At 39.5% G+C, this 15,683-nt stretch overlaps 1 protein-coding gene across 4 annotated transcripts in view; it reads right to left on the bottom strand.

The window, feature by feature from the left end:
• The window catches only part of ESRRG (estrogen related receptor gamma), a 220,694-nt gene that overhangs the window by 135,148 nt on the left and 69,863 nt on the right, over positions 1 to 15,683 (bottom strand). For 3 of the 4 annotated variants that reach the window (XM_021698421.1, XM_021698425.1, XM_021698424.1), the window contains one exon: positions 15,066 to 15,182. The exons of the other annotated variant lie outside the window; for it this stretch is intronic. In XM_021698421.1, the coding sequence (XP_021554096.1) occupies positions 15,066 to 15,182 (117 nt within the window). The remainder of the gene's footprint in view (positions 1 to 15,065; positions 15,183 to 15,683) is intronic. 4 annotated transcript variants of the gene reach the window in all.

Raw genomic sequence — 15,683 nt, 5'->3', positions numbered from 1 at the left:
TTTGCAGGAATCAGAAAAAGGTTCCCGTTATCACCCAGACTCCTTGTTTTAGAGTATCTACAGTAAGGGATGATTCTGGAATTTTAGCAGCTCTGGAACCAAAACCATTCTCTGAAATAAAGGTCTCCTTGCTCACAAAAGGAAGTAATAATGGAGACCCAGAGGCTTCCCTGTGAGGGAAATAATATTTCACCTCTTGACACTTGTAAGATTAATTAAGGGGAGAACCAAAGGACTTCATTAGGAATATCAGTACAGCATATGGGCTTCAGAGTCTGAAAAATCCAGATTGAATCCTGGCTGTACCATTTACTACTTGTCTGATTTTATGCAAGTTATTTACACAAGTTATTTCAAATAGATCTTAGTTTTCTCATTTATATTCACCAATTTATCAAGTATCTATGGGAAAGATAGATGAAAAATGTTTTTCTTTCTTTCTTTCTTCCTTTTTTTCTTTCTACTCACGATATACCAATTGCTATACTGTCAGGGTATTCAATATAAATTCAATACAACATGACTTCTGAAATACAATTCTGTCATAGTCACGTACATACAAAGGAAAATGTAAAAGTAATTTATATATGATGATAGCCCACAAATTGTTCCTAAAAACATTATTTGTGACAAAATTGTTTCTGCACTCAAGTTTTAATAATGTAACTGAAAGCTTAGTAAAGTAGGCTTAAAAAAAGAAAAAAATATGCAGCTATATTTTACTGAGCACCTACTATGTGACCATCATTATGCTAGGTGTTATGGAGGACTAAAATATAAATAATACAGTCCCTGTTTTCAAGTTGTTTATGCTTCTCTATGAGACATACTAAGTGACTACAGAATACTAAAAATAAATACTAACGATATTTTTGGAGTGTTTGTTGCTTGCACCATGACAAGAATATTACATCTATTACCTCATTTAAACCTCAAAATAACTCTCTGATGCAGTTATAATTACAACCCCCATTTTACAGATAAGGTTTAAAAAGGGTAAAGTAACTAACTTACTGGAGATATCACTGCTAGTAAGTAGTAAAGTTTGAACTGAACCCAAATTCTATTTCTCTGCACTGTCCAATATGGTAGTCATCAGCCATGTGGGGTTACTTAATTTAAGTAAAATTTAACTAAAGTAAAAAAATTCAGTTCTTTCATTGCTTTAGACCCATTTCAAGGGCTCAGTCAACACCCACAGACTCCATTTTATCTGAGAGACCAAGCTTCTTATCTTTACACTCTACTTCCCTCTGTGGAAAACATGGTGTTAAAAATGCTAAGTTGTATGAAACAGAATATAAAAGGTGGTGAAATTCAGAAAGGGGAGAAACCTATATGACTGTACATAATCAGGCCCATGATGGATTATAAGCCCCACGAGGGCAGAAACATGTCTGTCATGTTCACTTTTAATCCTTGGCACTTAATAAAGAGAGTTGTATGGAGCTGTGTCTCAAAACACCTTTATTGAATGGGTGGATAAAAGATGGATGAATAAACATTTGGAGATGGGCTAGACAACTGTGTCTCATTTGGATCCATAAGTAACTAGAAAGCAGCTCCTGGAGAAATAACCTGACCCCAACTCTAGGTGTTACAAAGAACAGGGTGTATTTCTCACATGGCAGATAGAAATATTTACACAGATTAGACCATAAAACAAGAATCCACTTTCCTTCCAAATATTTCCAAATTATGCATGAATTGATAATAACCTAAGACTGGCTAAGGTCAGAGTAACTGCCATTTAATTGGCTTCAAATATACTAATGATTATGATAATGGTGATACTAAAGAAACTTAATAGGCCTGGAGATAAATGTCCAGGAGAGCAGAGAGGTAAATCCATGGGAGGAGGGGGTCAGGAGGGGATAATTATAGAGGTCATCAGCTTGGGAATCACCAAATAGCAACTCACTACAACTGTGAAGAAACTCTGCTTTCAGAGGAAATTTTGACATACAAAAAAAAAAAAAAAATTAAGGGTATGGGAGGAGGGGAAGTTGCGTGGCCCAAAAAGTTACATGTAAGGGAGAAATTTAGTTGGGGGAAATTAAATGGACAGGTTAGGGAGAAGCCACTAAATAGTGGCTCAGGTGGCCTCAAAGGAAACCCTTAAATAGCTAAGAAATAAGAGGTAGACCAGCAAAATGGACTTATATTCCTATGGGGGTAACATGCTGGCTGGAGCTCCGAGACAGAACCAGAAATCGGCACAGATCTAAGTTGAAATACATGCTAAGTTATACTAGGTAATGTAAACCATCTCATTCTTTTTTTTTTTTTTAAGATTTTATTTATTTATTTCAGAGAGACAGAGAGAGAAAACTAGAGAGAGCGAGCAGGGGGAGAGGGTTAGGGAGATGGAGAAGCAGACCCCCCACTGAGCAGGAAGCCCGACTTGGGGCTTGATCCCAGGACCCTGGGATCATGACCTGAGCCAAAGGCACTTAACTGACTGAGCCACCCAGGCACCCCCAAGTGATCTCATTTTTATATGTTCTACTCCTTAAATTCTCCACCTCCCCAATGTACCTAAAAATTCTAGGAAAATAGTCCAGGCATCTTAAAATTATGATTATGCAGCCTATGGGGCGCCTGGGTGGCTCAGTTGGTTAAGCGTCAGCTCTTGATTTCAGCTCAGGTCATGATCTCAGGGTCATGAGACTGAGCCCCACATCGGGCTCTGTGCTGAGAATAGGATCTGCTTGAGAGTTTCTCTCTCTCCCTCTCCCCCTCCCCATCTCGCACGCATGCATATGCTCTTTCTCTCTCTAAAAAAAAGAAAAGAAAATTATGCTTATGCAGCCGATGTAGCAAAGACTTGACAGCTAAACATGTAATCACTGAGAAAAGTAGGGAAGCAATTATGATCATAGATACACATAATCCTGGGAGAAACAGGTTAACCAAAGGGCAACTGCTAGAAACCCTTCCTCTGTGTTTTGCCATAGGTCCATCTTATCACCACAGTCAGCTATAAAGGGAGCAGCTGTTACCATTGGGATTTTAAAATAGTAGAAATCCTGGGGTGCCTGGGTGTCTCAGTCATTGGGCGTCTGCCTTCAGCTCAAGGTCATGATCCCAGGGGCCAGGGATGGAGTCCCCACGTTGGGCTCCCTGCTCAGCGGGAAGCCTGCTTCTCCCTCTCCCACTCCCCCTGCTGTGTTCCCTCTCTCACTGTGTCTCTCTCTGTCAAATAAATAAATAAAATCTTTAAAAAACATAAAAAATAAATAAAATAAAATAGTAGAAATCCTAATACTCCTGTCAAGTTCTCCATAACGCTTCCTCCCTCCCAAACCAGCTCCATGTTAATCTCCTTTAATGGCAGGAGTCCCATTCACGTCAACTTCAAAAAGCCAAAGTCAGGTAAAAATAAAATCAGCTGCAACCCATCGCACCTGAGGATCAGTTATTGTGCCTGGGCTGTCCAATCTACTTGTGAGACTGAGAGGGAGTGGCGGGTCCCTGCTGTTTGTTCTAGTAGCCATAAAGCCACACTGGCTCTCGAACGGCACAATCTGCCATTCACTTCAGTCTGGTTTGCCAGGAAGCCCAAGGATGGACTCCCCACCAGTACCATCAGGCTCAGGGAATTTGGCTAGCACCAGGCACCTCAGACTTCTGCCAGCTAATTGGCTTTGGGGAAGCCACTGACCTACTCTCCACTGAGTGGCTTTTGTGAACCTGGAACCCAGCCTGCCTCTCATCATTGATCAACCTTAGCCAAGCCAGCTGGCTTCTTCCTTTGCAGACAGCTTGCCTTAGGGCAGCTGGTTGGGGGCTCCACAACCCACTAAGGGAGAGAGAGGCAAAACTATAGAACAATCTCTCAAGAAATGACCGGCGCTGACTTTCATTTGAGGGAGACTTAGGAATGAACAAAATCATGTAGGATACCTGATATACTACAGATGGAGTTGCGCTCTGCACAGCCTTAACGAGAAAGGTATCTAAACTAACCAGTCGGCAGTGGCATCCGACTGAAATGGGCCTTATTCAAATGTATGCCAGATGCCTTTACATTAAATCCAAGCACAATGTCGTGAACATCCGTGCCACGTTGAGAGATGTGTGCGCTGGTGGAAAGAAACAGAAATCTGTTGTCCAGAGGCCGGTGGGAGGAAATTCCACATCAGAGTCCTGTCTGGCTGGGCCCCCCTCCCCCACCCCTCCCCACACACGGTGCTGCCACTGTATTTTCAGGGTATGAGCAAATGTGGAAACAGGTCTGCCCCGCCCCGCCGCGGGGTGAAATCCACTGGGAACTTTTTATAATCCAAAAGGAATAAAAAAAAAATTGGTAGCATATTAGATAAATGCTGGCTTCCTATTTCAAGTTCACAAATGGAAATGACAAATGGGGACAATCAAATAAATGATTAACTTTTAATAGTATTCCAATTAAAGCAGGAGGAAGGGAGTTAAAAAGAGCCTTTTCTTACCATTTCAATCTTTCTGTCCTCTCTAACCCAAATGCAGCAAGGATAGATTTACTCTGTTCAAATGATTCTTGGTGCTGTGTCTGGTAAGTCCACAAGAGAGAGTCTACTTCATTTCTAATGTAATTGTTATATTTCAAAAATAAATAAATATAAAATTATTCCCGAGTACCGACGTGCACAGGGAGTATGTGACAGCCTAAGATCCACATAGATTATATACAGAATCATGGATAAATCTTTAAAACTTTGGTACTCCTATTTTCCCCGTGAATAAGAGATAAGATTGTAATACTCCAGTGGTCCACTGTGGCCATATCCTCCAAACAACTGAGGCAGACTGTACTCAAAGTCAGTAAATCAAATTCGCTCCTTTCTAGAAAGGCAAAACTTATAAAGAATTTGGTTCTAAAGTTCTAAAAATTGGAGCCAGAAAGTAAGCCGATGCCAAAATGTTCCTCTATGCTCCAACCTGGATTTATAGAAGATGTCATACACTCTGACAAAAACACAGACCCCTGAAATAGGGTTCCCAGGAACTGAACAGCTTGAGTGTTGCTGATGTTTATTCATACAGTTTATAATGGGCAAGTTATTCCAAAGTTTATGTTGGATCTCAAGAATCTCAGAATGGGAAGTGACCATAAAAGATACTCTAGTCTAAACCCCACATGGTACTTGAACTTGTTCTCTACATCTCCTGCAATGATGGGAAACTTACTGCTTTCCAACACAGTTCATTCTTTTTCTGGACATTCAGTGAAGAACTCAAAGCAATGAAATGAGTCCTGATTTTTTTTTAAATGGTTGACTTAAATAATTTTTTAAGAGTTTGGTATTTCCTGAATACCCATAGCCTCTGAAGAATCCCAAGCTAAATATACACTTTTTTTTTTTAAGATTTTTTATTTATTTGACACAAAGAGAGAGGGGGAGAGAGGGAGAGAGCAAGCACAAGCAGGGGGAGGGGCAGAGGGAGAAGCAGGCTCCCCACTGAGCAGGGAGCCTGCCACGGGGCTTGATCCCAGGACCCTGGGATCATGACCTGAGCTGAAGGCAGCCGCTTAACCAACTGAGCCACCCAGGCGCCCCCTAAATATACACTTGAATAATCCTATGGTTCACAAAGACAACTATATTAAACAAATATAGAGCACAGGCAAAACAGCCAGAATGCCTGTCATAAAATCTGGTCTCTTATTGTGCATTGTGAGAACTCTGGCAAGTAACATTATCTCTTCAAGCTTTCATGCCTCTGAGAAATGGGGAAATACCCACCTCTGGGGGTCATTGTAAGGAATAGCAAAAAGAAAAAAAAACTAACTAAAGCACATAGCACATAGCCTAATGCATATTAAGCTCCCAAGAATTATGTTATTACCCCTTACCTGCAAAACCTTCGCTATTCATTTTGAGACAGACGGTTCAAGTCTCCTATCAACAAAGCATGACCAAAAAAATCACCATCTGGTAATGCAGTATCTGTACATGAAATAACTTTTTGTGGCACTTAAATATATTCCCAAATGGCTTCATGTCAGGACAAAGCTCACAAAGAAGGTGCTCTTTGCTATTGCTTATATTATAACTTGGGAGTTTTGTTCAATACTCTGCATTAATGAGGGAGCTTCTTAGGATAATATTACAACAGAGAGTGCAAGAAATACCAGTGAGGTCAATGCAGTTCTATTAACCGTCATCTAACACAGAAATATTTTCCTTGAATACCATTAAAGCTTTCTCCTTTTCTTTGTTCTGCTTTTTGAAGGCAGTAGGAACCCAAATTTCCCTACCAATAATTTCTGTTTTCGACTTGGCAGCATAATGATATTAGACTTGAGGAAAAAAAAATCACCCTGGCAATGTCTTCTTCAGAGGTTTTTTACAAAAGATATTTTGTTAGGATAAATTGCACTAAGCAGGTTCTTTAAGTAAGCAAAAACAAATCAGCTTATTACCAAATGACCTGAGTAGCTTTCTATTTTTTAAAGAGAACTTACCTGGAAAATGCTACACCCTTTGAATGAACATTTTGTTAAAATGGAAGCTAAGAAACAGAAGGGTAATTAGACAAGTAAGTTGCTCTTTGCTCTCCTGCTGATAGGGTAAACCCAGAAGACTCTCAGAGTTCCCACTTCCACATATAAATCAAGACACAAGCTGTGGTTGCAGGAAAACAGTTCTGGGATAATTTTTCTTTAGATCCTGGGGGCTCAAGATAACTGACTGAAGAGATGTAGTGGCAGCTAAATGAATAAATGTATAGTCTGTGTTCTGTCTCCTAAACATGCATTTATGTGCATGTATGCACACACACACGCACACAAACACATACACTGTCTCTTAACTAAAAAGCAGAAATGGGAAGTATACCCCATGGATTGTGATGAGATCCCTCAGAAGAAATAGGGCCTCTGGACAAAGAATCTTCTAATGAAGAAGAGAAGCCACTATCATCTCTCTACTGCTACCATTTCTTCCACCCAAAGATTTCCTAAACATTAGGTCAGCCCTGTTAATTCATGAGTCAGAGCAAAAGATGAGGGTCTTCCATTCTAGAGTTACTGGCAATGATTTGTCAAGCCCAGATTTAAGCAGGGCAGAGATGAGAGGACCTTCTTAAGATACTGGAGATCCACCCACCCAGGAATGAAAATAAAAGAGAATTCTAGGGACGCCTGGGTGGCTCAGTGGGTTAAGCGTCTGCCTTTGGCTCAGGTCATGATCTCAGGGTCCTGGGATAGGGTCCCACATCCAGAGCAGGGACCCTGCTTCTCCCTCTGCCTGCCGCTCCCTCTGCTTGTGCGCTCCCGCGCTCACTCGCTCTCTCTCTCTGGCAAATAAATATATTTTTTAAAAAAAGATAATTCTAGTTCCTCAGACTTTTTGAAGTTAACTTCTCTCCCTGGGGACCTGGTATCCAGAGACAGACACTAACTCGGCCTGACCAAAACAAATGGACCTAAATGTATTGTTCCATGCTGGGTCTTACACTGTGACATTCAGACCTCCAAAACTTCTGGTACATAATGTCTCCTCACAGTCAGCCCAATACTCTAGCTGCTCAGTTATTCTCTAATGACCTTTTCTGGACCGATCCCCACCACCACCTGTATCTTCAGTGGCCTCATTGAACCCCAAATGAGAAAAACTTGGTTTCCTGAGATCAGAATCCTAAGGAAAAGTCCCCTCTTTATGAATGTGACTTATAACTTAGGCACAACCCCCTTTTTAAACCCACAAGCTCTGCTGCTTCTTGGGAGCACCAGGACTTTTTCCCATTTCTTCTACCCCCAAATGAATATCTCAGGCCACTATCAGCCTGTTGTGCTGAGACTGTGGGCAATCTACATGAAGCTGGAGCAGGAAAAAACCCTTGTTTGGCCAAGACTGCAACAAAGCTTGATAGAGACACAGAGCCTGAAAGGTGACGTACCTGACTTCTAATCCCATTCCCACTCTATCTGTAATGGGTCACTGAGTAAGTCACTGAAACTCTCTGAGCCTTGGATTCCTCATCTGATTAATGAGAATCTCACACCCAGGGTCCCGCTTTTATCTACTGAGTGAGGCTTTCAAGGTGATAATGGAACCTTAATATCCTGTGCCCTTTCCACACTGAATGGTGACTTATTCCAAATGCTGATTCCCATCCTCGGCTTTGACTTTATCCTAAAGAGGAAGACTCACAATTCTAACACATCATTTAAACAGCCCAACTGGAATCTTCATGCTAGTAGTTTTTGGACTTTAAAAAGCAGGGGGAAATATTGAGCACCTCCCTAACAGAAACTTACTTTAAAAATGTCAAATCAAATATGAAAAGCAAATGTGCTTATCAATAAAACATATAACTATGTTACTGGTTTCGTTAGTTTTAATGACTCATTTCCCCCCCCCCAGAGGAAATATTTAGAAGGCCTCGAAAATTATATAATCTTGCTCTTCTCCTCTCCAACTTATGTCAATATTTTTATTTTAAAAATGTAACAACAAAACTTCAAATAAATCTGACTAGTAGCAATATAGCAATCTGCGATGAGATTTCAGATGCTCACAGAAATAAAACTCTACCGACTGCACTTCAATATATTGACAAGAGTTGGTAGGGACTATAAGGGAATACAGAGGAAAAGTTTTTCAAACAAAATGCAAGACCCCATTTCCTAAGTATTTAAATATCTATTGATGACTCCACTGTTCCTTCAACTCTTACTTCTATTAACTGTGGCAAAAATAACATACTTCCTGCTTTTCCAGAAAGATGAAAAGCTTCCAAAGAATTATCCGGTTAAGACAAAATTGACAAAAGAGCACAACTCACTAGACAAGTCTACAAATCATGGTTCCTAGGGTTTGACCAGCCTCACAGATATTGTCAACATCATGTCACAATTACAAGTATCTTCATGTCTATATTGGTGTAATGTTTCTATAGACCTTATATCATTTTCTAAATAAAACTTCTTTTAGAATAGAAGGGATGAGAAAGAATGTAGTCTAACTGCTCCCCTGCACATGTGGAAATGAAGAGAGAGCTCGATGGACTTCCCCAAAATCACAATGCTAGGTAGAGGAAAAATCAGAATTAAAAGCTAAAGTGTGGTATTTTGCCAGACACATGGGAGAAGCTCAGTTAATATTTATGGAGGTGTACTAAAACTTATGTCCATCCTCTGATTTTTTTTTTCCATGATGCTCTGCTATCAAAATTTCCTTAGTAAAATTTAATGTATCTATGAGATTAGTAGAGTTCTTACATTTCTTTGTGCGCATTTTAAAATGTGTATGATTTGTCCTTTTTCTCTGATAGACAAAGGAACAAGGCCTCCTTTCTACAGCTCAGCCAGTAATCAAAGGCTTTCTTCACCTGCATTGTTGTTGGCAAAAACTTCTGCTTAAAGTCCCTTTTTCCCTTTTTATACTGTTGTCCTTCTTTGTTTGACCTAAGGGTAGATATTAAAAACTCAGTGGGTTAAGCCTCTGACTCTGCATCTCAGCTCAGGTCTGGATCTGATGGTCATGAGTTCAAGCCCCACGTAGGGCTCCATGCTGGGCATGGGGCCTACTTACAAACAAACAAACAAAACCCAAAAAACTAAATTCCCTTATGAAATTTTGGAACAAGTCTTCACCTATTGATGTGTTTCTATAAAAAGTTTGGAAAGGACCCCTAAGGTCATTGATATTGCCAAAAAATAACAAAATGTATATGAATTTGTATTAGTCCAGCAGGTGAATGTCGTATATCCAAATTCTAGCTCAGAGTGTCACCCACTAACCATGTGCCAGACCCCGTGTCTCTATTGGCTCTCTCGTTTTTCAAAAACCTCACAAGGTACGTTCTATCTTCAGTCCCATGTTCACAAATAAATAGGCTGACGGTCTTAGAGGTTATGTAAATTGCCCAGGTCCAGGAGGTGGTAGAGCCAGGAGCTGGTAGAGCTGGAATCTAGGTCCACCTGACCCCACAGCTTGACTCTTACTGTCTCTAGCAACAATGGGTAATGATGATTTGGTCCTCATTCTATACCACATGGCATGCTGAACACTTAACATGCAGTTTCTTACTGGATAGTCACAACATTTCATTTGCAAATACTACTGTTGCTACCATCATTTTACAGATGATGAAAGGAAAGATCAGAAAGGTTTAAATAACCTTAAAAAAAAAAAATGGGCAAAGTGGGATTCCTGGGTGGCTCAGTCGGTTAAGCGTCTGCCTTTGGCTCAGGTCATGATCCCAGGGTCCTGGGATAGAGCCCCATGTCGGGCTCTCTGCTCAGTGGGTAGCCTGCTTCTCCCTCTTCTTCTGCCTGCCTCTCCCCCTGCTTGTACTCTCTCTCTCTGTGTCAAATAAATAAATAAAATCTTTAAAAAAAAGAGGCAAAGTGAAAAGCATTGTTTTTGGCATGAAATAGCTACACTGGCCCTCCATGCTTCCTTGATTCATCTATATTTTGGCTGGGGAATATAATGCTGTGTATATATAAATGTGGGTACCTTGCTCTCATCTACAAGAGTCAAAGAAAAATACTTGAGTTGTCAAGGTGAAACCCATCATACCAATAAACAGCAGAAAGCCCTTCAATCCTTCGATCAGTGAATTCTATACCTAAATAAAATAATTACTGCTTTCATAAAATGTCTCTGTTTGCCACTGACAGAGAGTAAACCGAATCAGTATGTCCTGCAATAGCCTTTAAATAACCAAGGAGAGAGATCAAAATAAAAATAAATCTTGACCAGATTTATAGGTGCACCTTGATTAGTTCTTGTTTTTTCCTTCAAATAAGCAATACCTGAAAAAAATGAAAAGGGAATGTTGAGACCAGATATCTTGTAATAGATGGGTTTTTGCTGACATCCAGTATGGCATAATGCTGAAAAACTAATGCTGGCCCATCATTCCTGAGGCTTACCAGCAAAGTAGAGCCCAGAAAAAGAAAAGGGGATTTTTTTCAGGATGTGGAATGGTGCAACCACTTGGATTTGAACAAACTATCATTTTTTTTTTAACTGTACTTCTTGAAGTTTTATTATGTTGTGGGATTCTGTCATTTTCTCCATATAAACAACTGTTCATTTCAAACAGTAACAGTTTTTTGACTCAAAAATTCTAGGGATGCCTGGGTGGCTCACTAAGTTAAGCGCCTGCCTTCGGCTCAGGTCATGATCCCGGGGTCCTGAGATCGAGTCCCACATCGGGCTCCAGGAGCCTGCTTCTCCCTCAGCCTGCAGCTCTCCCCGCTTGTGCTCTCTCTCTCTCTGACAAATAAATAAATAAAATCTTTTAAAAAAATTCTAATGTTATAATCAAATGTAGTTCATTCAGACATAATTCTGGTACTGGCTAACGAGAAGGCATAGGTTGTAAGAATTTAATCATGCACAATGTGATGCAACTGGGATCGTTTGCCCACTAAGCCACCACTTCCCTTTGGCACCCTATATCATTAGTAGAAACACCAGTCAATAAAACTAGGGATTATTGTTTTTAAAAGAGTAAAGTCTCATTTTTCTATAAACCACCCTTTTCATGAAACTTCTTTATTTCCCTCAGGCAGCACTTTACCTAAGATGTATTTGGCTAGTTAAATAAAAATACCTGTTAAAGGAAAGAAGGTCCCCATCAAAGCTGTTGAAATCTGATTTCATTTCACATTCTATAACTAACGTTGTTTTTTGTTTAAATAGATTTTGTCTGTCAATTTCCAGGCCTGCTGTGCCATCAGGCTGTATGGACTGCTGTGGTCAACACGGGGTTGTAGCAGCAAATTTTATTATGGACTGGTAATTGAATGGAACAGGTTTACATTTGAATAGATTTACTACATCATGATCTCTGACATACTGCATGGGACCGAAATCCCTCTCCATCCATAAAGATACATTTAAGACAGTATCATTCTCTCCAGGCTGAGGAGGCAAGTCTTGAGCCAAGGAGATGGCCAAACATAATTGTGTATTTATATGCAGGGTGTAATGCAATATTTCACTGCATTTTTAAGTATGAAAGAAAAGGAATATTCCGTATTTACTCATAGCCATCCTTTTGGGGGGGAGGGGCTTAGAGAACTGGCATTTTTCCATCAAAGTGGGCATTAAGGAAGTAAAGGAAAATAAATTATTATTTGAGTATTCCAGTATTATTATTTGAGTATTTCAGCAAGTACAGCAGCAAGTCCCTTGAAAACAGACCCTCTAAAGGCTTGATAACAGCAACTGAGGAGGTGTGAACTGTGTTTAATTAAACATTGTTGGTGAAAGAAATGGGCTGGTGCTTATCTGTAATTCACACCTCCTCAGTCACTCTAACCATCCTTCAGGATCGCTCCTGCTTAAAAACCACAATGGGGGAAATTATTTAGGGGAAAATTTATTTTTGTTTTCACTTTGTCCATAAACCTGGAAGTGCAAAGAGTTGAATAAATCGTAGTAGTAAAATTAAACTAGTCAAAAAATTCTATCAACCTGTAAATGGAGACATAGCTCCATGTACTTTAGTTTTTGAAAATAAAATCCACATCTAGGACACATCTATTTCAAGTGCTAATTGATATATTCATTTTATAACCCACTTTAAAAAAATAGATTTGCTCTTTGAAAATTATTCCTCAACTCCCAACTTTTAATTAACGCTTTCTGAATGAGCTTAAGTTCAGTGTGAGCCTCTACAGCTCAACTCAGTGGCAATATAATGACCAAAAATGGACCATCAGTTACTTATCATGTTATTGTGAACTAGGTTTTTGTTTGTTACTCTGCTATAGGATTTAAGGCAATTACGAAGATAAAGTTTCAACCTCAAAAGGAGTAAGCTCAAAGGAAAATTCCTTGTCCTGTGGGTTGGGTCATTATGGTTGGGTTTTTTTTTTTTTTTAAAGATTTTATTTATTTGACAGAGAGAGACACAGCGAGAGAGGGAACACAAGCAGGGGGAGTGGGAGAGGGAGAAGCAGGCTCCTCGCAGAGCAGGGAGCCCGATGTGGGACTCGATCCCAGGACCCCGGGATCATGACCTGAGCCGAAGGCAGTCGCTCAACCGACTGAGCCACCCAGGTGCCCTATGGTTGGGTTTTTATATGTATTTTTTCCTTTGTCAAAACTCTCCCACTGGCATTTCCATGTCAGTTTCCTCTAGCAAGAACAACCACATCCAACTTCCTCACTGCGGCACTGCTGAAGCCTAGAATGGTACCTGGCACACGGGAGAAACTTAATAAATACTTAGCAAGTGCATTCTAAATGTAAGATATATCAACTATGAAAAATCCTAATGGTGCCAAAGGCTATACAGCGAAAAGGGCAAGTACCCCCCTCCTCATTGTATTCATAGTGTCACACTGTCCCCCATCTTTATTTATCCCTCCTTCCACTTCTCCATGTATATCCCATCACGATGCACATCTCCCTTCTACCATTCTTCCTCCTTTTTCTCTCTACAGATATTTTAATATGAATTATTAAAATATAAATTTTTATAAATTTTTATAAATTTTTAAATTTAATATAAATAGATATTCTTATATAAAAATAAACTCATATATACATTGAATCATACTACTAGGGAACTTGTACTTTATTTTTTTTTTACTTGACAATACATCTTGCGTCATGTTTTCATAAGGCTTTAATCATAAAGTTATACACTCTTTGTTTATAGCTTCCTCCCCCCACCCCACCTCCCCACTCCCACCCCAGAGGAAGAGGAGAGTGAAAGATGAGGAGAATTTGAGAGTCTTCTTTGTTCCTAGTCAAATGAGGGGTTAGTTCTTAGCAATCTAGTAAAGGGCGGAGAAATACGGCATGAATTCCACATACCCAAATATAACTGATCCACTCCTCTTCCTATGACATTGTTCACAGTAAAAATCTTGCATTAAGAACAAACCAGGAAAAATTATGAGATCTAGGAATGCCATACCTAATTGAAGCTCTGGTTTGTTCTCAGGGAATAAACACTTAGATCTATTTGGATTTAGAAGTTAAAAAGTCAGGGATCTCCAGTAACAGCAAATACATAAACTAATAGGGCCAACCCCGTGAACAAAGTAACAGAAGCAATACATTTAAATGTAATTTACCTAATTTCTTTCAAACTTTGATTACCACATTTTCATTTTGTTACTTTATAAAATTATCATATTTATTTTAAACCCTGGCAAGTTTTCTGAAGAGACAAAGATGGTAAAATCTAAAACTGTAAAAAAAAAAAAACAACACACATTTACAAAAACACACACATAGAGATGCATTTAAAAACAAAAACAAAAACAGATCTAGGCTTTCCAAAGAAAAGAATAATTTCTCTCTAGCCACAAGCTAAAATGTTAGTTTCATTGGACATGCTGACATATACAAATATTTCAGGACCTTGGATATGGGTGGAAGAAGTCAATGAATTCTAGAATCTGACTCTGTGTTCAGTTCTGGGCTCTACCACTTGTGAGCTGTGTGAGCTCAGGGCGTAACTGAATCCATGGTCACTGTTATTATTCTGTGTTTGTTGGCGTTATCCCTAAGTGAAAGCAACAATTTTAGTATCATTATTAAAAGCTCTTTATAATAGAACATAAGTCCAAAAGGTAAGATTGGAAAAAAATACAGCCTAATACTAATTTTTTTAAAAAAGTGGTAACAATATGAAATGATGGGTGTGTTAATTAGCTTGACTGTGGCAATTATCTTACAATACATATGTATATCAAAACATCAAGTCATACACCTTAAATATTCACAATTTTTATTTGTCAATTACATCACAGTAACAATGGAGGGGAAGATCTCCCTGCAAACTTAGAAATAAGAAACACAAAAAGACAAGGACTAGCCTCTTGGTGTCCTTTGTCCTTTGCCTTCTGCAACTCGTAAAGAGGAAAAGAATCAGAACGACCAAGCATACCTGGTGGGTTTAGCTGCACATCAGATGTTTCCTACCTTGTCCCTTCCTGTTGATATCAAGCAGTTAGCCAGGACATATCAGAAAACTCAGGCGTAAAGATGTATTCTGCCATCAGATTCAGAGTGCTTACTGTGACCCCATCTTTTCCCAGTTTCTCTAGCCCTTCCCCCATTCCCAACCTAAAACACAGAGTCCCCAGCAACATGCCTTACCTTCTTTCAGCATGCCCACTTTTAAACACTTCATGAAGCGGCAAGCCTGGCAGGATTTACGTCTGCGCTTTGTGATTTCACATTCATTTGTGGCAGGGCAGCTATATTCTATATTACCTAAAACACAGAGTTCAAAGAAAAACAGTTAGATTTGCAAGACCCAGGAAATGTGAGCATCCCAAAGGCAATGCCCACTCTGTTACTTCTGCCTCCCCTCTCAAAAAAAAATGTCACATAAGATTCATTAGGATGTCACAAATGTCATGAAGGTGGATGCTCTGTGGCAACCACTTAAGATGCACTGAATAGGGGTGCCTGGGTGGCTCAATCAGTGAAGAGCCCGACTCTTGATTTTGGTTCAAATCATGATCTCCAAATCTTGAGATGGAGCCCCATGCTTAAGATTCTCTCTCCCTCTGCCCCTCCCCCCGCCACTTTCTCTCTCTTAAAAAAAAAAAAAAGATGCACTGAATAATTGGAAGATACATGGTAAAGCATCTCAAAAGATTAAGTTTAAAGTTAGCCTTTAAGACATTATGCTTAGTCTACCCATGCAAAATAACAATCTTCCAGAATTTGAGAACCCAAAAGAAATTTCAAAGCAAATTATTTCCATAA

The sequence above is a fragment of the Neomonachus schauinslandi genome, chromosome 6 (assembly GCF_002201575.2).
Source record: "Neomonachus schauinslandi chromosome 6, ASM220157v2, whole genome shotgun sequence".
In the NCBI taxonomy this organism is placed as follows: Eukaryota; Metazoa; Chordata; class Mammalia; order Carnivora; family Phocidae; genus Neomonachus; species Neomonachus schauinslandi.
This window is presented reverse-complemented; position numbering and strand designations above follow the sequence as displayed.